Raw genomic sequence first — 20,118 nt, forward strand, 5'->3', positions numbered from 1 at the left:
TAGCTTTTAAGCCCGTTCTTCGTAAAGTGGTAATTTAGTCATCTTTAAAATTGCTAATTTTATTGAGAGTTTGTGATTTTAGTGGGAATATATGATTAGAAAGGTAAAAGTTGAAAAAAATATTAAATGATGAATTAATATTGAGTGTTAAGGAGGAAGATGAAATGGATTGTAGAAGAGGTGTTGAAGTTGCAAAATATAAAAAATAAAAATAAATGTACGGATGAAAGATGGGGGTGACAGTGTCATCCAATTTTCTATGGTTATCCTTTTTATAGACTATGTATAGATGTATAGTCGTATAGATGTATAGATTGGTTAGTCACTTAGGGGGCGTTTGGTTGGGGGTAATAATCAAAGGGAATGAGAATGAGAGGATATCATTCCCTTTGTTGTTGTTTGTTATGCCTATTTCTTCATTCCCTTTACCCCTTTACATTATTAAGTTTACCCCAAAACCCTCAACACTCATTCCCCCCCCCCCCCCCTACACTTTCCCATTCCTTTCCCCCTTCACTTCCCCATCCCCTCTCTCCCTCCTCCAACCCTAGACTTTCAACCCACCAGACCACTACCACCTCCGCCGCCGGACTGTTCACCGCCGCCACCCCTTCCACCGCCGCTTCCACTTCCTGTTCCGAAACCTCCACCACCTCCGTCGTTGCTTCGATCTCCTGCTCCGAAACCTCCACCACCTCCGCCACCGCTTCGATCTTCATCCAAAAGCTCCATAATCATGGCTTTAAATAGTCAAATTCGACCATAAAAACTCCAGATCTGGAATTTTCATGGTCGAATTAGACCATTAAAACCTCAAATTTGCCCATAAAAATGTGAGAAAATGTGAGAAAAGGAAGAGGAAGGAGGAGGCGGGTGTGAGAAAAGGAAGGGGAAGGAGGCGGCTGCAAGGGAGAAGCGACGGCGAGGGAGAAGCGGCGGCGCCGCCGTTGGTTTTTCTTTGGTTTCTCCTTTGCTGGGTTTAATTTCCTTCCTTCGGTTTTTTCTCTGCATTCTTGTCATTCTCTTTGTTCCACCCAAACAATATTCTAAATCAAAGGGATTCATTCCCATTCTCTTTCTTTCCCTTTGTTGATTCCATTCCCTTTACCCTCTACGAACCAAACGCCCCCTTACTATTTCTTCAACGTGGGATACTAGTCTAATATTCACATGTGGATTAATCCATTCTATTCAACCTTTTTTTTTTGACGGGTCATTCTATTCAACTTAATTTGTCTAAACTTATATTATCTTAATTTATTTGAGCTTATTTTATATGAGAAAAAACATATTTTGTCTGAAATAATTTATATACGAAAATGTATGAAAAAACTAATTTTCTCATAACTTATCTTAACTGAAATTTTCTTAGCTAAACTTATTTTGTCTAAAATAAGTCAAAATGAGTTTAACATAAGTACATAACTCCTCAACATTTTTAGTAAACAACCATTGACTTTAATTTGTTTTCACATAATCACAACAAAATGAAGCAAAAAATGCAAATTGAATTCCTAATGCCATCCATCCATCCACATTTGGTACTTTTAATGTGGTACACTACCAAAATGTAACAACATAAATTTAATTTAATTAGTTACATAGCTCACGAGCAATTCCTAGGCGAGAATTGGCGGTATCATAGAGAATCCTAAGGTTTTGTTGTTGCCAACTTGCTATTATATTTATCACAGAATTCGGGCTATTTGCCGCCATTGCTAAGCAAGCTTGGTTGCCATAACTACTATGGATCAAAGTGTTCTCCATTGGTAATTTTAAGTCCATCCCTTCAAAATGTAGGGTCACTATTGGGGACACTTGTTCATGCGTCACGGGGAAACAAGTGTCGAACGACCCGAGCGAGCTAAACGGGCCTTGGACTTGCTTCTTGTACTCGTCTCGGATCGCATAGTAAGCGGGCCCGACGAACCGGGTGAGGAGCGTGCCCGAATCGATGATTGTACCGACGCCGGTGGACGGGTCGAATTTGAGGTATTGTTGTGGGATGGGTACTTGGACCCGGCCCACACTCACTGCGACTAGGTTCACGTAGTAGAGTGAGGGTCGGTACGGGTTTTGGAGGAGCGGGGTGGTTTTGATTGATTGGGGTTGGCCCGTTGGGCCGAGTTTGAGTGACCCGGAGAAATAGTAGGACTTGAAGCTTGGGAGGCAATAGGAGAACACTCCATCGTAAAGGGATTTTGATTGGGAGACTAGTGATAAGGGCCCCCGGCCCAGGCCCAATAAGCCTTGTGGTGGGATTGAGTTACCCGAGACAGAATTGATGCATCCAAATGCATAGTTAGGGATGACATCTTTGTCAAATGACAAGGAGTCATGTGATAGGGTAGCCAAAAGTGATGAATCTCCACCATAGGATTGGTTAAATAGACAAGACCCGGGCCCGGGCCCAGACCCGGTTGTAGGGCATGAGATAAGCCCATGGGTTTGGCTACATAGAGCCGAACCGCAATCCATTGACCCGAAAGTGGATGAAGAATTGGGGGCGAATATGTTAGATGAGCACCCTTGGCAACCCGAGCATGGGACCCATGCGGTATCCAAACTCGTGTCCAAGACCATGAACATAAGTTGGCCCGGCGTGCCAATCTTGGTCCGGACCAAGTAGTTGCCTATATTAAGGACTTGTTGGCCCGAAGCTATTGGGGCGGAAGTCTTTTGGGCCGCTAGACTATCCAAATATGCAACCCTTGTTGGGTCTTTTGCCGCCATGTCAAGGACAGTGTTGGGCCATGGTTCGGGCTTTCGGCCCTTAAAAGGCGAGCAACCACCGTATATGTGAAAAACGGATAGATCGGACGTATCGGGTTTAGAAGAAGAGCATAATGATGGGTTAAGACCTTGTGTGTTTGTGATGAGAAGGGTAAAGAAGAGGATTGTAGTAGCCAAGTACTCCATGAGTGACTTGAGTTGGCAAATGTTTCACTCTTAAGTTTCTTGTGTTTTGGATAAGATGTTTTTTTGCTCAAGTGTGCATGGGAAAACAGCCAATATATATTGAGTTTTTGGCATGGGAAATTACTAAAATGCCCACACATCATTATGAATTAGTAATAATGTTAGTAAAATAATTAAAAATGTATATGTAAAATAAAAGGAATGAAATTTGGATGACCAATGGAAAGGGAGGAATATATCGGTACAAAGATAGAGTAAGAGACAGGGTTTAAAATCGGAGGAAAGACCAACTAAAAGACGAAGCAACAAATTATAAATCCATTGAGAGTTGAGAATTGAGATAAAGCAAAATGCCAAAATCGTTTAATGATTAATTTTAAAGGACGATGTATATCACATGTGAAGTATACATAATAGTACCTTTTTTATACTCGAAAAGAAAAATAGATTCTACTGTATCAACATCTATCATAGATTAGTCACTAAAGTTTCGCAGGTAAATGTTCAAGTTACTTTCAAACACATACCAACTGATAGGGTTCGACCCTGTGACAAGGTGAGTTTCTCACCAACTCCACCAATTCGTATCACATGTTTACTCTATTGATTTACGAGTATTATCTTAATGTGTACGGAAATTATTATAATGCTGATTATGTACTTGCATTGTACAAGTCTCATGCACATTTTTAAATGAGAGTAAAGAACAACAAGGTTAATAAGGGTGAAAACTTAGGTATGTATATTGGTGACTTGATTGGACTTTTAAGGTTATTTTCTAGGGAATAGAGATCAACGTTAACAACCACTTGGCAAAGAGATGATTAGTTTTTGTAGTAACTTTTTGTTTAAAAAATACAATAAACAACACCGGTTGTATACAGAGCATGCATTTGTACATACAATCAAGGCTATTTGCCTATTTCTTTGTCGATGTGGTTGTGGCTATAAGCAAATGAACAAATTAACCGGTTGCGCGTAATAGATAGATCTCTTTCCCGTAAAGGGAATAGCTTATCTTAAGAATTCGTACTGTGAAAATACTCGTTAAAAGTTTTAATCAAGATACCTAACATGATTTTCATTAGAACATATATACCTAGCAAAATTGAATGGTACCCTAACCATCAATACACGACCGAACCTATAAACAAAACTAAATAACTTGATTTTTTATTTTTTTATTTTGTAGTAGATTTACCTGAATAGACCCAATCTGACTCGACCTAACAGAATCGGGACCAAATAAATTAAATCATTTTGAATATTATACTTGACACTTGGTATCAATTATTCAAAACACAGAAAAGAGGCAATTAATTGATTAAGGGGGACATAACACATTAAAAAAAAAAGCAATAGGGCAAAAGAGGCTAACTCGTGAATTAATTTGGGGTTTGTTTAGAAAGTGGAATGAAGCTGGAATTTTTTTGTCCTTAAAGAAGAACAATCCACGAGATTGAGGGGTCAGTTTTATCACGGGCTTGTAGTACTAATTCACTTGTGATTTTGTGATCGATCCACTCAATTTTTCCTTTATTATTATTCAATTTAAAACGGTCCCAAAAAAAAAATCTGCAACTCTTTAATTTAATTCCTGATTTATTTGACTGTAAAGTCTATAATCAGATTTGAACTTCGGATCCTCCAAGAGGTTTTTGGCCAATTAGTCAAATTCAAAGCGTAGATCATCTATTGTAAACACAGGGTGACAGCATATATATGGAGAATTACTGAAAGTACGAGAATATATGGTGGGTTTTGTAACTTTTAGGAGCATTGTTTGGTTATGTGACGCAAATTGAATGGTGGATGAGGTATGATGTTACCTGGCCCGCTATGATGGCCCGACCAGCTAACCCGTCCAAGCCTGCAATGATGGCCCGACTCGCTACATGTCCAAACCTGCCCATTTTTTTCAAAATTGTTGTCCAAGCCGTTATTTGAACGGGCCGGATAAACCGAGCTTAGCCGGTGGTCCCGTTCATGATCAGCTCTATATACAATCACCTTGTGGCAAAATAACAAGTCAATCACAATGTTATCTTCTTAAAGCGTCTCATAATTAATGACCACTTCCCTTCTATTCTGCTTAAAAATCAAAGTTTCATAAATTTAAAAAAACTTTATAAAAAATTAAAGCAAGATGATAGTTACTCCGATATCATCCTTTTTGTTTGGCTTTTTTTTCATAAAAAGAGGTTAGAGTATTTATGTATCCAGTCTAACCTTTTGACAACCTAAGACTTGAGTAAAAACACTCCTAATTCCTAAATCCAAGGAAAAACAAGTTAAACAAAACTCAACTTTCAAGTTTGATAACCAACTATCAATCGGTCCAATCCTCATATCCAGGGAGTTTAATAAAAACATTTAACGAAGTTTTGGCTCACCCTATAAATAATATGGTACCATCCTGAATCTGCCGTTGCTTACATCGTGCTGTTTGTTTTGACAAAAGCCTGAACCTGACCAGAAAAGACCCGAACCAAATTTATGAATTTGGACATAGATTTTTGTGTTAAAGACTAGTCCGACCCGAATTTTGATAACCTCTAAGTTAAACTTTTTACAACCCTGCGCAGCTACACCAAGGTCTAAAGATGGTTGTGGGTCGGGCCGATCCGAAACCCAACCCGACCCGACCCGGCACGAAAAAAGCCCAGTCAACCCGAGCACGAAAAAAGCACAGTCAGGCACGGGCACGAAGTCGTGGGCCGAATTTGGGCGTTAGTTTTTTGAAAAAAAGACGACAAAGCACGACACGACTCGACCCAGCACGACAAAACACGCTAAATTTAGTAAAATTAACCTTAGGCACGACGAGCGTCCCGACCCGACACGAAAGCATGTGGGGCTTGGGCCAGACATGGGCCTTGTTTTAAACTTTTCAACCTGGCCCGTTACAATGTGGACCAGCCATGGACTCAGCCCAAAGTCCGACCCGGCCCACGACCATCTTTACCAAGGTCACCACGCGGCCGAGAAACAGGGTCATTAGTCCGTTTATTCCGTTACACATTAGTCATAACCATGAGGAAACCAACAGGCCAAAACCTCCTCAAACTCAACATTTCCCGCCTTTCACAGCGACGAAAACTCTCAACTTTTCATACTGATGAACCCTATAAAACCATCCAACAATTCCAACACTCAAAAGATTTAAACCTCGTGTTATACTCCCATTCAAAGCTCCTCAAATCTGGGTTTTTAACCCAAACATTCCCCACCAATCACCTCATCAACGCATACATTAGATGTCACTTAATCAAGAACGCACACAAACTGTTCGACGAAATGCATGAACCAAACACCATTTCTTGGACTTCCCTAATGGGGGGTTACAATTCAGCAGCTAAACAACCCCAAATAGCTCTTTCCCTCTTTGCAAAAATGCCCAAAAACACAGTTTTTCCAAACGCGTTTACACTGTCAACTGTCATAAACGCTTGTTCTGCAATTGCTGATGTAAAAACAGGGGAAATTATCCATGCTTATGTTGAATTGTATGGGTATCAGAGAAACCTTATTGTATGTACTTCATTGGTTGACATGTATGGGAAATCGAATGATCTTGTTTCTGCTAGACGTGTTTTTGATTCGATGGTTGAGAGGAATGTTGTTTCTTGGACATCGATGATTGTGGGTTATGCACAAAGTGGTCAAGGGTACGAAGCATTGATGCTTTTTAAGGAGTTTAACAGGGTTGAAGATGATTATCCGAATCAGTATATGTTGTCTAGTGTTGTTAATGCTTGTGCGAGTTTGGGGAGGCTGGTTTGTGGGAAGGTGATGCATGCTGTTGTGGTTAACAGAGGGCATGAATCGAATGAGATTGTAGGTAGGTGTGAGTACAACATGGTAGCCGGTTAAAGTTTCCGGAACCGGTTGTAACGGGTTCCTAAAAATGGGGGATCGGAACCGGAACCTGTTACAACAGGTTCCGACTCCGGTTTAGGAACCTGATGCAACAGGTTTCGATTCCGGTTCAGGAACCTGTTGCAACAAGTTCCTAGAAATGAGAACCCGAATCGAAACCTGCTGCCGGAATCGGAACTTGTTTCAAGATACTTGTCATTTTAAAAATTTAAATAAATTATTGTTATTTTATGGCAAATTTGCTAAAAATGACTTTTAAGTTTAAAATTTGCGAGAAATGACCTTATAAAACAATTTGGGTGAAATAAGACCTTAAAGTAAAAAATTCTTTGCGAAAGACAACCTGTTCCTACTATCCGACATTGATTTTGATTTTCTGGCCTTTGACCATCACGTATTGTCGAAGTTGGCTACGTTCACCCTTTTTCCCCTCTGTCTCTTCCCCACAAAACCAGAAAATCGATTTATTTGTTTTTAGCTTTTATATGGAGGAAAAGGGTGAGAATAGCCAAAAGTGAGGCCACGTGCCCTGCACATGTTGGTCAACAGCCGATAAACGAAAATCAATGTCGGAAAGTGCTCTCAGGTTGTCTCTCGCAAACAATATTTAAGTTTAAAGTCTAACTTCACCCAAAATTTTATATAAGATCATTTCTCGCAAATTTTGATCTATAAAATGTTGTTTATATACAATAGGTTCCGTTTCCGGTCCCGATTTAGTACACCTTAACTTTTTGCTCACCCCTAATTGCAGGTACTGCACTTGCTGATATGTATGCTAAATGCGGAACCTTCAAATCCTCCCTAAAAGTATTCAGAAACATGCTCAACTCTTCCCTAATATCATACACTTCCATGATCATCTCTGCTGCAAAACACGGCCACGCAGAACTCTCAATTCAGCTCTTTGAAGAGATGATTCACAAACAAATAACACCAACAGACGTAACATACCTCGGCGTCTTGTACGCCTGTAGCCATTCAGGACTCGTTGAAAGAGGTCTCGAACTCTTCAACACGATGCAAGAAAAAGACGGTGTTGCCCCTGACGTGAAGCACTACACTTGTGTTGTTGACATGTTAGGAAGAAGAGGTCGTTTAGATGAAGCATATAAACTGGCAAAGACAATAGAGTTACGAAATAGTAACGAGGGTGCTATGTTATGGGGGTCTCTGCTTTCGGCTAGTAGGCTTCATGGAAGAGTTGATATAGCAGAAGAAGCTAGTAAATGGTTGGTTGAAGCTACAGAACAAGTTGATTCTGCTTATGTTTCAATGTCGAATGTTCATGTTTTGGCTGGGAATTGGGATGATGCAGAGAGTGTTCGTGAAGAAATGAAGCGTGTAGGAGTAAGGAAAGAGCATGGGTGTAGCTGGGTCGAGATTAAAGACTCGGTTTATCAATAATCAATCAATCAATAACTATATATTAAAAGACACATCAGAAATAACATGTGTCATCTTCTGGTGTGTCCTGATTGAGAGACATTTTGTTGTGATGTAAATAGATTTCATCATTTCAAACATGGATCTTGTAGTTGGGGAGATTATTGGTAATAATAGTGATAGTACGTGCGTGTGGGGTTATGCCTCAATGTTGAACTGAGTATGTCTCCTATGAGATTGTCATATGCGTAAGACCGCCATATGTGAAGATTATTGGTAAGAATGATGCTCCCTGCGTGGTTACCCCTCGAATTTCCTATTCGAAACACCCCGGAAAAGTTTCTCATTTCATTTACAAGTATTTCTTTCCTTTCAATCACATCTACGCTTGTTTTCTCTCAATTCTAGTTAAAGATGGCACTAGGTTGGGCCAGGCCGAGGTACGGCAAGACACTACACCATTAAAAAAAACACGTCTTGTCACAAAGCACAGTCGTGGGCAAGGCTCGGACCGTATGTTTTTGGGAAAAGCATGACACGGCCCGTCAAGACAAAACACGCTAAATTGAGTGATATTAGGCTTACACACAAAGATACAGCCGGTACGAGGGCACAAGGGCTTGGGTCATGCCCATGACGCCTTCTTTAAAAATTTAACTGTCCCAGTGCAAAATAAGTGGGTTTAGCATAGACATGGCCCGTTCAGGTCTAAGGCCCGTGGAGTTGACACGAATAACAGCCCAGCCCGGCCTGGCCATAGCCATCTTTAGTTCTGGCACTTCCTCAGTCTACTGAGCACTTCCAAATTTTCATTCTACAAGTGTCATTTTCCATAATCTTTGTGTCATTTTCATAATTTACACTTAGGCTCCGTTTGGTAGGACGTAAAACGTTTTCATCGTAAAATTGAGGGGAGTTTTCCATCCCTTACTCAACCAAACAACGTAAAATGATTGAAAAGGGGGAAATCGTTTTCCATGAAAACGTTTTACGCCCTACCAAACGGAGCCTTAGTTTGAGCAAACAGTAAAAGAAAGAGTTCACGAAGCAGTAATCGGAATGGGGCATTGCGGCCTCTATCTTATTTCCCACAAGACAACTCTGATCATACTATACAAAGTTACAACATTACAAACTTCGTCAAATTTTACGATACAAACATCATCGAACACAACATGGTACGGAATACTCCGTAGCATGGAACTTTTAACCCAGTGACAGGGAGCTTATAAAGGCCTGTCACGAACAATCAATTTAATCATTATGATCAGAACTAATGACAGGCAGAATAGAATAAAAGAGAAACCTCACAACAGCAAACATCCCCAAGAACAGCCATAGATAAGCAGCATTTCCAGCATATCCAACAAGGGTAGAAGGAAAGCAAACCAGTAAGAAGTTGCAAATGTGTCATTGATCACCAAATGCTGCAGAAGATAAACAAAAGATAGATAATTTTAGGATTTTTTTCATATTTCCCACATTTTAAGTTACAGGTTTTTGTATTTACCACCTTATAAAATATAATATCATACGAAGTATTTACCACCTTAATTTTAGGAAACGTTTGTATTCACCATTTTTTAACGAATTTCATCCAATTTTCCGTCCATGTGGTAAATATCTGGGCACCGGCATCAGCTAAAAGGTGGAAAATTTTGGCACCGGCATCAGCTAAATATCTAAATGACTAATCATAGAGATGTTTGTAGCCAACAGATGCACATAAAAGGACCTGTGTTAATTCAGACTTTTCATTTCATCTCAAATTCTCAAGAGTATTGGATTGAACATTGACACTTCATTTTGGACTAGAACATGAAAAGTTATCAAAAATAACCGAGTCTGACAGTAGGACATCATCCTAGTAAAATAGGAAGACAACCAAAGAAGGTGCTATAGCCTATAAGTATTGGGTTAGCTTGTTAGTATATGTAATGAACTAAATAGTAAAGGTTATAATGGGTAGTGCAAGTAGTATTAATACTAGTATCCTTAGGGAGAAGACAAATTAAGTAGTTAGAGTAAAGAGGATATAAATAAGGGCACATTAGGTTATGAGAGTCATGTTGAGAATTTGGTAAAGCTTAGGCTTTGGAGAGTGGTGACCTCAAGTCGCTAAACCTAGAGATTGGTGGCCTCAAGTCACTACTTTTATCCCCTTTTGTGTTTTTCATCCATCAAGCAAATTAAATACTTCGTATATTTTAATCATTAATTTTCTGCTCAAATTTATCAGTTCATTTCAGTATAACGAGGATTTGACGTGAATCATCCAGAAATAATAACATAGCCGGAGGTTCTCCACAAAATCTTAAAGCATGTACAAGTGTACAACTGTTAACAACATTAGTTCAACTACAGAGTTATTGGTTAGCTCGTTGTGCAATGTGCTTTGGCTAGGAGCAAGCTACTAATGTCTAATGATGCCAATGTAGTAGTATAATAGCACAGCACCAATAACACAATGCATATCTCATGTATAGTCAATTAACATTATGCCTATAAGGGGGGGAAACATTGGCAAAACAACATATCTTCCTAAGAATATCACGTAAATATACCAATAATCACATGATAAAGGCCTTTTTTCCTTGCTGCTTTGGCACATACCTGGTAAATGTTCTTCAGCTGGGTCCTTCACTATCACAACAGGGCAAGATGCGTGGTTGCTGCAATACTTGCTCACACTTCCCAAAAACATTCTGCCAGAACACAGAATTCTCAAGTTTAGCAAGCAGTATGAATAACTATTAGCCTACACATGTCAGATTTTCATGACTCGTGCAAACACAATTATCAAAAGAGAAGATATGTATGCTTTGAATGCTCACATCCTGTTTAAACCATATTGCAGCCTGTTGAATATGACTAAAAGAACAATCAACAATGGGCTGATGTACATGAACAGAATATGAAAGAAGAGGGTGCAACTGAGAATATCACTGCATTTGAGAAAATTACCTCTTGATGGGTCCAAAAGCACGGTTTCCCATCACCAGCAAATCAGCATGCATTTCATCAACAACTTCGCATATCTTATCCTTTGGATCTCCAACAACTATATGGGTTTTGACATCAACCTAAATGAAAGTTTCCAATGAGAAAAAAGTTTAATCCTGAGTAAAAACAATGATATAAATGTAAATACAAATTCAAGGCAAGACATTAGCTAAACTGCAGGTATGTAGTGAACTGATATAAGAAGAGAGCTAAACAAGCTGTGTTCAAGCCAGGGACACACAGTGACACAGGAGAAGCAAGATGAAGGGAACTAGAAGTAAACATCCCTCGTACAATTACGAACTATCTTTGCCTTTCTTTCTTTTTTCTTCTGCACGAGGGGTTAATCAATTGTCAACAACCAAAAGATAGTAAGTCGGGAATGCTAAGGATAAGTGTGTTGGTAGCATAGCAGACTCAACTCTTTAACCACATATGTTCATATCAAAAGTAGCTTTACAATCTACCTTTTTAGTAACTGAAAAATAACAACACAATAAGGCTCCGTCTGGTAGGTGAAAAAATAATTCTCCTTTTCAATCATTTTACGTTGTTTGGTTGGGCAAGGGATGGAAAACAATTTTTAATAACTCCCTCAAAGATGGAAAAAACTTTTCCTTTTGAAAGGGAGGGAACCCGCTTTTTCTCCTTACCTCACTCTCCTTTCTTCCCCTCAATCTTCACCATCTTCTCCCATTTTCTTTCAAGGAACTAAACGAAGAAAAACTAGTTTGCAATTGCGTTTTCCCTTGAAAAATATTTTCCATGAAAAATCATTTTGCAATAAAAATGTTTTACACCAAACCAAACGGAGCCTAAATCCATGTATTTCCCTAGAATAAACCATTTCAGTGATTGTGGATATGTAGGAGGGTAGGGCATTGGACAATAAAGAACACAGCAAGCATATAACAGGAGCCAAGATAAGTGGGAAGGAAGCAGTCACACTGATAATTCAAAGAACAAGCAATGTCCTCAACAATGTACCAAAGTTATTTTGCTTGATTGATCAGTTACCTTTGAATGGTCACGTCAAAACTATTCACACGAAGCAAACCACAATAACTGCTTACCAACCTTGTTTATGGTCTCTCTCACAATTTACACTATAGCTCCTTGTGTTTCAGGCCAGAAACCTGGCTACTCAAATGAGCATATCCTAGTAAAAGTCAATCGGTTCAAGCACTCGTGTCCATTTCCGATAACCATTCGGAAAATCAACAATCCATAATACCACTCTCCAAAACTCCACCAATTGACAAAATTTCTTATATTGATCAAAAGAAGATCATTCATGAAAAACCGATCTTATATCAGAAACCGGGTAAAGGGAACTTCCAACTTCAAGTCCATCAATTAACAACGAAATTAAGAATCAATTTCCTCCTCATCTAAATTGTAATATCATAGCTGAAACTAACTCTTCTCTGACCAAATTCCAGACTAAACCATCATTAGCCTTAACTAATACACACTAATTGAGTTTTTTCCACTCAAAATTCATCATAAACCAATCTATCATGCATCTAATACGCAAACTTCATCAAATTATCCTCAATTTAGCATCGGACAATCAATCACTCCATCTTTTCAATATATGATCACTTTTATCAAAAAAAAAAAAAAAAAAAACACTCTAAAACCTCAAAAAAGATCATATTCAACAAAAAACAAAAAAATTAAATACGCAAATTTCATCAATTTATCCTCAATTTAGCATCAAACAAACTATTACTCCATCGTTTTCAATACATGATCATTTTTATTATTTACTCTAAAACCTCAAAAAATATCAATATTCCAAACAAAAAACTCACATTATTTTGGGTAGTAATTTCCAGAGCATGCTTAATAATAGCGTCAGTAATACGCTTCTGATGCGCTGCTACCGCCGCCGCAAAAGCCGGCACCTCCAAACCTAATTCCCCAAAATCAAAATCAAAATCCTAAAAAATCAAAAATCAATAAACTGTAATCAAAGTTTCTAAGAACTTAACTGGGACCACCAAAAGGAATAGAACCAGGATTAATCCCGACAGCAATAGACGGCGGTGACTGAACATGGAGAACAACAAATGATCCGCCGTCTTCCGCTGATCGGAGAGTGACGTTATCAATGGCCCACTTCAAGGCGTTCATGCTCTCATCGCTACCGTCCACCGCAACCACCACGCAGTTCAGAGTTCCGGTCATGGCTGGGTCGTCGTGAAGCTCTAGAAAAATGTCAGCAAAAACTAATTCTTTTTCTTTTTCTTTTTATGCTGAAGATATTTAGTGAAAAAGTTGAATTTGTATTTGTGAGTGTCTTATTCGTAGTGGGAAAAGTCAGTTGTCAATAATATAGACCTGAGCAAACGGCGGACCGAATTCGGGTCGGGTCGAGACATAAATCAGCCCGTGAGTTGGGCCGTGTTAAGATTCAAGTCGGTTTTTTTGTTTTCAAATCCGCTACCCCCCTAAAATATCAGGCTTTGGGTTATTTTCCGACCGGGTCATTTATGTTGTCCAAAACCCGTTACATTTGTTAAATTACAGGGGTAAAAGTTTTACCTTCGGTAGAGTAGGTCTACTTAGCGAACTGGAAGGACGCGGAAATAGATTGATTCAGCAGGTGCCACACAGCTTTATGCATCAGCGGCATCTTCGCTCTAGACGAATCAAGATGTACCTCTGTAAACGAGAAGAAAATATAGGTTTCTCTTTTTCTGTGAAAATGACTAATGCAGCAGGTCAAAACAGTGTTTGCCCAAACCCGTCAAATTTCAGACCGGGTCGGTGGACCGGGCTCATGGAAATAGATATTTATTTTTAAAAGGTAAATGTCTTTTGCGTTCCGCCAATGGGTGGCGATATATTCAAGTTTAAGGAGATTGTTTTAGTTTAGTAGTTTGAGCAAGTTGGCAAACCGTCATGCAGTACACTAATATACCCATGGTTTTCATCTACTACCAATATACTACAAAATCTATGAGATCATGAGAGTAGGGGTAGCAATTGGATATTATGGGACCTAATATTATTATTTTTTAATTAATTTATTTTATTTTTAGTTAGGTGGGATTAAAATGTGTTTTAATTAGCGGGTATTCTAAGAAAATTGTTTCAAGTAGGTTTTAATAAGAGTGCGTTTTATTTACCTAATTTTCAATTTTTTTTAAACTTATATGCATTTGTTAAAACTTACTCCGTATTTTGGATATGAATTGTACTTGGTCATCTCTTATTTTTTCTGAACTTATTTTTTCTGAAATAAGTGGTTGTAGCTAAGTTTGCCACATCAAATTTCTAACTCTAATGGTGAGCTACAAGATGTTGTAGCTAAGTTTGTCACATCAAATTTCTAACTACAATTGATTAAAACTAAAAAAAAAATCACATTGGTGGGCTACAAAACTTTGTAGCTCCCTATAATATTTAATTTAAATAATTTATTTATTTGAACTATATTTTTTTTGAGCTACGTAGCCCAAAGTTACAAGGTTTTAACAGATGCTTATATCATTGTTGTACCAATAGTGAGTTACCTGCTCAAATGCTCATTTTTTGTGAGCATGTCCTTTTTATAACCATTGGAGTTGCTCTAAGTGGGAATCAAATAATATAACATACCCATAATTTTAAAGTGTGACACGCATTGATTAATGGTAAAGTTAATAAATTTATTTTGTTTAATATTTCTTTAGGATCTATTATGTTCGGGTTATTTTAACTTATTTTGACAAAATAAGTTTAGATAAATTCAGTTAACTTCGGAAAATAAGTTTTTTTAAAGACATTTTCACACAAAAATAATTTTATTTCAGACTAAATACATTTTTCCAGACAAATTAAGTTCAGATAAGTTTAGTTAAGTTCAGATAATAGAGCGGAGCCTAATTTTACTTCATAACTCCTTAAAATTATTGTACGTGGATATTTATCATTTTCTTTAAAATAATTATGTTCGTGTATTTATATTTATATTTTGTATAACAAGTGTATTAAAGTATTTGTAATATATGGGTTGTATACTTGTATATATCTTGTTCATTTCCATTATCGTTGACTTAAAGTTGAGGTAGTTTGCACCATGTTTTTGTGGTGTGATTGGGAGGTTTTACTCTTTTCAATTCATGTTAGCAAACAAAAGAAGCCTGGCCCAATAGTGAGGATTTGTGAAGGCCAAGGCCCAAGGGAGAAACACAGAAAAGGGAGGAGGAATCATATTCATAGCCATCATAGCCCATTCCATCTTCAAGCCCACCATAAAGAGGCCCAATAAGAGAAGTGCAAGAAAGAAAAGTGGAAGAAGAAAGTAGGAAAATGCATGTTTACTTGTTTTCATAAGGATGTAAATGTGTTATACTTACTGGCCGAATTTGCATGATTTTACCTTCGGACGTATTGAAAGCTCATTTCAGAAGCCTTGAAAAGAATATGAATTATAGTCAAGAACTACTAATCGGTTATGTTGTTCTGCATAAGCTAAATTTCGTGGGGGTAGGTGATACGTTTTTTAACTACTCGAGAAAAATTTCGATCAAACTCGTTTATTAACTTAAACAAGGCTCAAAACAAAATATTTGAACTCGTAGAGTAAATGAGTCAAGCTCAGACACTTTCATGTCTTCTTCGTTACGTTCATGAACAATTCATTTACGTTCTTTTGTAAGCTTGTTCTTATATATTCAAGTATAATTCATGGAAAGTTCGTTCGAACTAAAATAAATATCTAACATTTTCAAAATACTCTTTGTTATATTTGTGTATCTTTTACATGAAGTCAAGTTTACGTTACACATGAAAAATTGTTCGGAGTTTTTTTCTTATAGAAAGATTAAGAAAACTTGAATTATATATACGAAGTAAATATTAAATACGTAAAGAAAAATTAATATTTTTATTTAGAAAAGTATAGCCTTATTTATTCGTTCAAATCTGAAGTACAAACGAGCATGTTCGCGTACAAAGCTTAAACAAGCTAGATTCTTAACAAGTCGGTCGAGCCAAAAAAAATTAAAAGCTCATTCGAGCTCGAGTTATATCAACTCGAACGAAACGTACACTAATAATTCTTATCAAGCTTAGTTCGAACAAACTAAAACTCGACTCGGCTTGACTGATTTGCAACTTTACGGTTATGTAAATTTGTCCCCCATATTTTCTTATGTTGTTGTTGATAGAAAGAGTCGTAAGGATCCTAATTAATGAAGTTTTGGCCTAGTGGCTAAGATTGAGGGTATGTGTATAATAGATCTCGGATTCGAATCTCGTCTCCTGCATTTGTACTTTATACTGCCCATATTATTCGTTCACACCCCAAAAAAAAAAAAACCACACAAAATAATGATGTACACAAAATTCGATCTTATATATTCAGTACCACGGACATACCTTTTAAGAATTTAACGAACTAAACTAGTTTGACTAAAAATCAACAGATTTGTATTTCCACTATAACGGATTTATGGGTGTGCTAATAATCCAAAGATGAAAGGCATGTAGCATGTGAGATTGATTCGTTAATCCAAAAATTGTAGGAACATAATATTCGTAGCTAACTTACAAGCCAACAAATTAATACAAATTCCAATCTGACAAACTTTGTCTTGATTTTTCGAGGTAATTAAAAGGCAATACGTACATGATCGATCTTAGTATATCATTGTGTTACATATACTCTCTCTAATTTACTTACGTTTTCTTCTAAGTTACGTATATTCTCATCTTTCCTATCTGAGCATGGAGAAGAGTAGAGGACATCACTTGCGAGATTCTCTTTGGAGTATCTCAATCAGTAGCGGATTCAGAAATTCGAGATAGTAGGATCACAATTTGAAAATTGATACTCCGTAAAATTTTCACTAAAATTATGTACTTTTTAACTTTAAAAAAGTTAAAAAATTGTTTCAAGTGGGGTCAAGGATCCCCCTAAACCTCCCGGGCTCCGCCACTGATCCCTAACGTATGTAGTAATCGTCTTAAGTAGACCTGGTTATTGATAGGGTAAGATAACCTAATAGGTATAGGGATATTATAGTCAAGTTAATAAGATTTTTATTGGCAGGGCCCTTATTGGAAAGGACGTTTATTGGACTTATGTGTATGGCTTCGTATTTACTTGTATTCGCATACAACTCTCTTTTTTCACTTTTTCTTGTTTGTTTATTGACCTGCCATGGCCCACTATTGACCCACGACCTACTTTGACCCACTAAAAATACCTCTTTCATTACCCGACCCGCTTTAAACTAGCACAATCACCAAGTTTAGTCTCAAGTTTAGAATCCACAATTTTATTGCATTATGATCGAACGGTGATAATTTAAAGGCGTATAAGTTACTAAGTACTCCGTACTACGTATGCCTTAGCCCCCTCCTCGTCCTCGGCTTCGATCATCACTATCCAAAATTCCAAACCTCACTTTGCGTCTAACTTATTCGTATGTTACAAAGTAGATTATCATTACTATTTTTTTTTAAAAAGGTAAGATAAAGCGCTCTATCAAATCGGAATTTCACACGGGTCAAGCTGGCTCGGGTTAAGGGGCTATGCACTTTAAAAGTTGGGAAATGGTTAGAAAACCCTCACTAATGATGGCCATGTTACCTTACTAAAACTTGTGAGTTAAATATGTCAGTCCAAAGTCCATGCAATTAAACTTACTCTTGGTAACTTTAAGACAAAATCAAATCAATAGAAAGAAAATCTTAATTAATTAAGAGGCTCTCTTCATGCCATTTTTTCACATCATATTATTATAACCAGATTTTTTATGAAATACCCTTAATTTTGGCGTAATTCACCAAATACCCCTCGACTTTTAGAAATTCAAAAAATACCTATATTTTATGAAAAATCCGTATTATAAAACTTTGTCTTCTTTTGTTTTTTTAAAGGAAAGCAATTGTGTCTTCTTTTAACAAAATATTTAAAATAACTTTCCTAGGCAATTACTTCTTTCAAGCTTACGCATCAACAAGACAACAATACTAAGACATGCACCAAGAATTCTAGTAACATGCATATACATAGTATTACGTAATACATATAGGCCTTAAAGTCCTAACATAAAAAGTAATACGAAGTACATGTCTAATTTCACTCCAACATCATCTATACCCAAACCCATTATAATCAAAATTATATTCAATTTGTTAACCTAATCACACCCCTTTTAATTTTAAAATTGCTTAATTAAGTATTTTCCTAATGGTCAAATTTTTTCATAATTAAAATTCACAATATATTATTTGCCAAAAAAAGACTACTAATAACATCATCTATACCCAAACCCATTATAATCAAAATTATATTCAATTTGTTAACCTAATCACACCCCTTTTAATTTTAAAATTGCCTAATCAAGTATTTTCCAAATGGTCAATTTTTTTTCATAATTAAAATTCACAATATATTATTTGCCAAAAAAAGACTATTAATAAAGACAAGAAGAAAGAAGCGAAGGGCCAATTTAACGTAGTTAAGAAACTCCACAAATTATATTAAAATTGAAATTAAATAGTGCGTAATTAAGAAGTCATTCTTTACGACCAAAATAGAAAGTTTTTATTGAAGAAGCTCCCTAATTTGCTAATAATAGAAATAAATTAGTAGAAAAAAGTGGCGTGTTAAAGGGGTTAGCTAGGAAACCAATAGCTAAACATGGCAAGTAAAGAACCCGTAGTCGTTTTCGTCACGGCCGTCATACAAATACACTTTAATATTTGTTATTATTATGCTTTTCCTAAGGACAAAGTTTTTAATTTCCTCTCTTCCAAGGTTAAGACAAAAATAAAATTTGAAGTAGGTGTTATAAGGTTTAATATTATATTATTATATTAATATATAGTCATACAATTTCTACGTACCAAGTTTTATTGAAATAATTTCTTTATATTTGTAGTTTTGTACGTACGCGTATGGTACTCGGTTTCTTTGCCATAAAGCAACAACCTCTACTAATAATGGGCAAATGGACAATATAAGTACAACTGGTTAATCGGCATAAGTTAGTGGAGTTGGTGGGGAGTCGGCTGAGCCTCATCAGTACCGAAATGTTTGGGAGTGGCTGAGTATTTTTCTATTTAATTAATAAGATCAAGATATATATGTATAATTCATCATGATCGGTGATGGGGGAGAATTGTGTTGCGCGGTCTTTTTTTAACTTTTTGATCTAAACATAATAATTTTTTTAAGGGAATTCGAATTAACCTAGTAATTCATCCTAATTTAATCCCACTTTTTACTTTATAGAGTCATTATAGTGAATTTTGGTACATTTATGAATTAATTGTTATTTCCATTAGGGTTAAGTATAGTCATTTTATACATTTACTAAATACAAGTTTTTTTTTTGTTTTTTTTTTTTAAAGAAATGAAAGGTACACATAATCTATGGTCCCCTTATTTCAGGGATAGACCAATAAATAGGCTAAAGAAATATTAAGTACGTCTAAAGAAAAATAAAGGCTACTAATTAAATACAGTTTAGAACTAATAATAATAATAATTTTAGAGAAAAGTTTGGATTAAAATCAGGTGAATGTAACGAACCTGTAATTTTTAAAGTGTGTGACAAAATCATCACGCGTTAATAGATACTCATATAATCTTCGATTTAGTTTAATATTTCTAATTACTTCTTAACTCCTTAAATTAAATAACACTACTCACATAACTAACATTTTCATGCAATGCATGCACCGATTATGGGAAGCTTCCTCAATATCCTATCATATCATGCATGGTACCGATTATGAGAAGCTTCCTAACTTCATGTCAATTAGTACGTGTTTAGGGAAGCTAATCGATTTATCGATGTCAAATACGTGTTTGGGGAAGCTAATCAGGCAGCTGGTTAGATCGCAAAATGTTGTACACCTTGATACTTCTCATATGCATGTATATCGCTCAATCCAGTCATACTAATTCTAAACTGTAATTAA

The 20,118-nt window shown here is 36.7% G+C and overlaps 3 protein-coding genes across 4 annotated transcripts; 1 reads left to right on the forward strand and 2 right to left on the reverse strand.

Annotated features, from left to right (window-relative positions):
- Nucleotides 1-1,422: 1,422 nt before the first annotated feature.
- LOC110800152 (aspartyl protease AED3) lies at nt 1,423-2,996 on the reverse strand. Its single transcript, XM_022005464.2, has one exon. The coding sequence runs from the start codon at nt 2,917-2,919 to the stop codon at nt 1,594-1,596; it is 1,326 nt and encodes a 441-aa protein (XP_021861156.1). The 5' UTR covers nt 2,920-2,996; the 3' UTR covers nt 1,423-1,593.
- Nucleotides 2,997-5,662: 2,666 nt separating this feature from the next.
- Nucleotides 5,663-8,393, forward strand: LOC110799937 (pentatricopeptide repeat-containing protein At4g15720). The gene is made up of 2 exons (XM_022005245.2): nt 5,663-6,760; nt 7,553-8,393. Exons 1-2 carry the CDS (start codon nt 5,953-5,955, stop codon nt 8,203-8,205), a joined length of 1,461 nt encoding a protein of 486 aa, XP_021860937.1. The 5' UTR covers nt 5,663-5,952; the 3' UTR covers nt 8,206-8,393.
- Nucleotides 8,394-9,235: 842 nt separating this feature from the next.
- LOC110800014 (universal stress protein PHOS34) lies at nt 9,236-13,498 on the reverse strand. 2 transcript variants are annotated; one of them, XM_022005329.2, is made up of 6 exons: nt 13,185-13,498; nt 13,005-13,105; nt 11,149-11,267; nt 10,798-10,889; nt 9,734-9,825; nt 9,236-9,611 (listed from the first exon to the last, which is right to left on the reverse strand). In XM_022005329.2, exons 1-5 carry the CDS (start codon nt 13,378-13,380, stop codon nt 9,758-9,760), a joined length of 576 nt encoding a protein of 191 aa, XP_021861021.1. In that variant the 5' UTR covers nt 13,381-13,498; the 3' UTR covers nt 9,236-9,611; nt 9,734-9,757. The 2 variants fall into 2 exon arrangements, with proteins under 2 accessions (XP_021861021.1, XP_021861083.1); XM_022005391.2 differs by lacking the exon at nt 9,734-9,825 and having other exon boundaries at nt 13,185-13,496.
- Between the last annotated feature and the right edge of the window lie 6,620 nt (nt 13,499-20,118).

This window comes from Spinacia oleracea, chromosome 2, assembly GCF_020520425.1.
Source record: "Spinacia oleracea cultivar Varoflay chromosome 2, BTI_SOV_V1, whole genome shotgun sequence".
Taxonomy (NCBI): domain Eukaryota; kingdom Viridiplantae; phylum Streptophyta; class Magnoliopsida; order Caryophyllales; family Amaranthaceae; genus Spinacia; species Spinacia oleracea.

What these genes read in the sequence shown, in the direction of transcription:
- LOC110800014 (XM_022005329.2), bottom strand. Translation starts at nt 13,380, where the DNA reads ATGACCGGAACTCTGAACTGCGTGGTGGTTGCGGTGGACGGTAGCGAT. An exon ending in AAATTACTACCCAAAATAAT is followed by an intron (nt 11,268 to 13,004) that starts GTGAGTTTTTTG and finishes ACTTTCATTTAG; the next exon opens with GTTGATGTCAAAACCCATAT. An exon ending in AGCTGAAGAACATTTACCAG is followed by an intron (nt 9,826 to 10,797) that starts GTATGTGCCAAA and finishes TCCACCTTTTAG; the next exon opens with CTGATGCCGGTGCCCAGATA.
- LOC110799937 (XM_022005245.2), top strand. Translation starts at nt 5,953, where the DNA reads ATGAGGAAACCAACAGGCCAAAACCTCCTCAAACTCAACATTTCCCGC. An exon ending in TGAATCGAATGAGATTGTAG is followed by an intron (nt 6,761 to 7,552) that starts GTAGGTGTGAGT and finishes CCCTAATTGCAG; the next exon opens with GTACTGCACTTGCTGATATG.
- LOC110800152 (XM_022005464.2), bottom strand. Translation starts at nt 2,919, where the DNA reads ATGGAGTACTTGGCTACTACAATCCTCTTCTTTACCCTTCTCATCACA.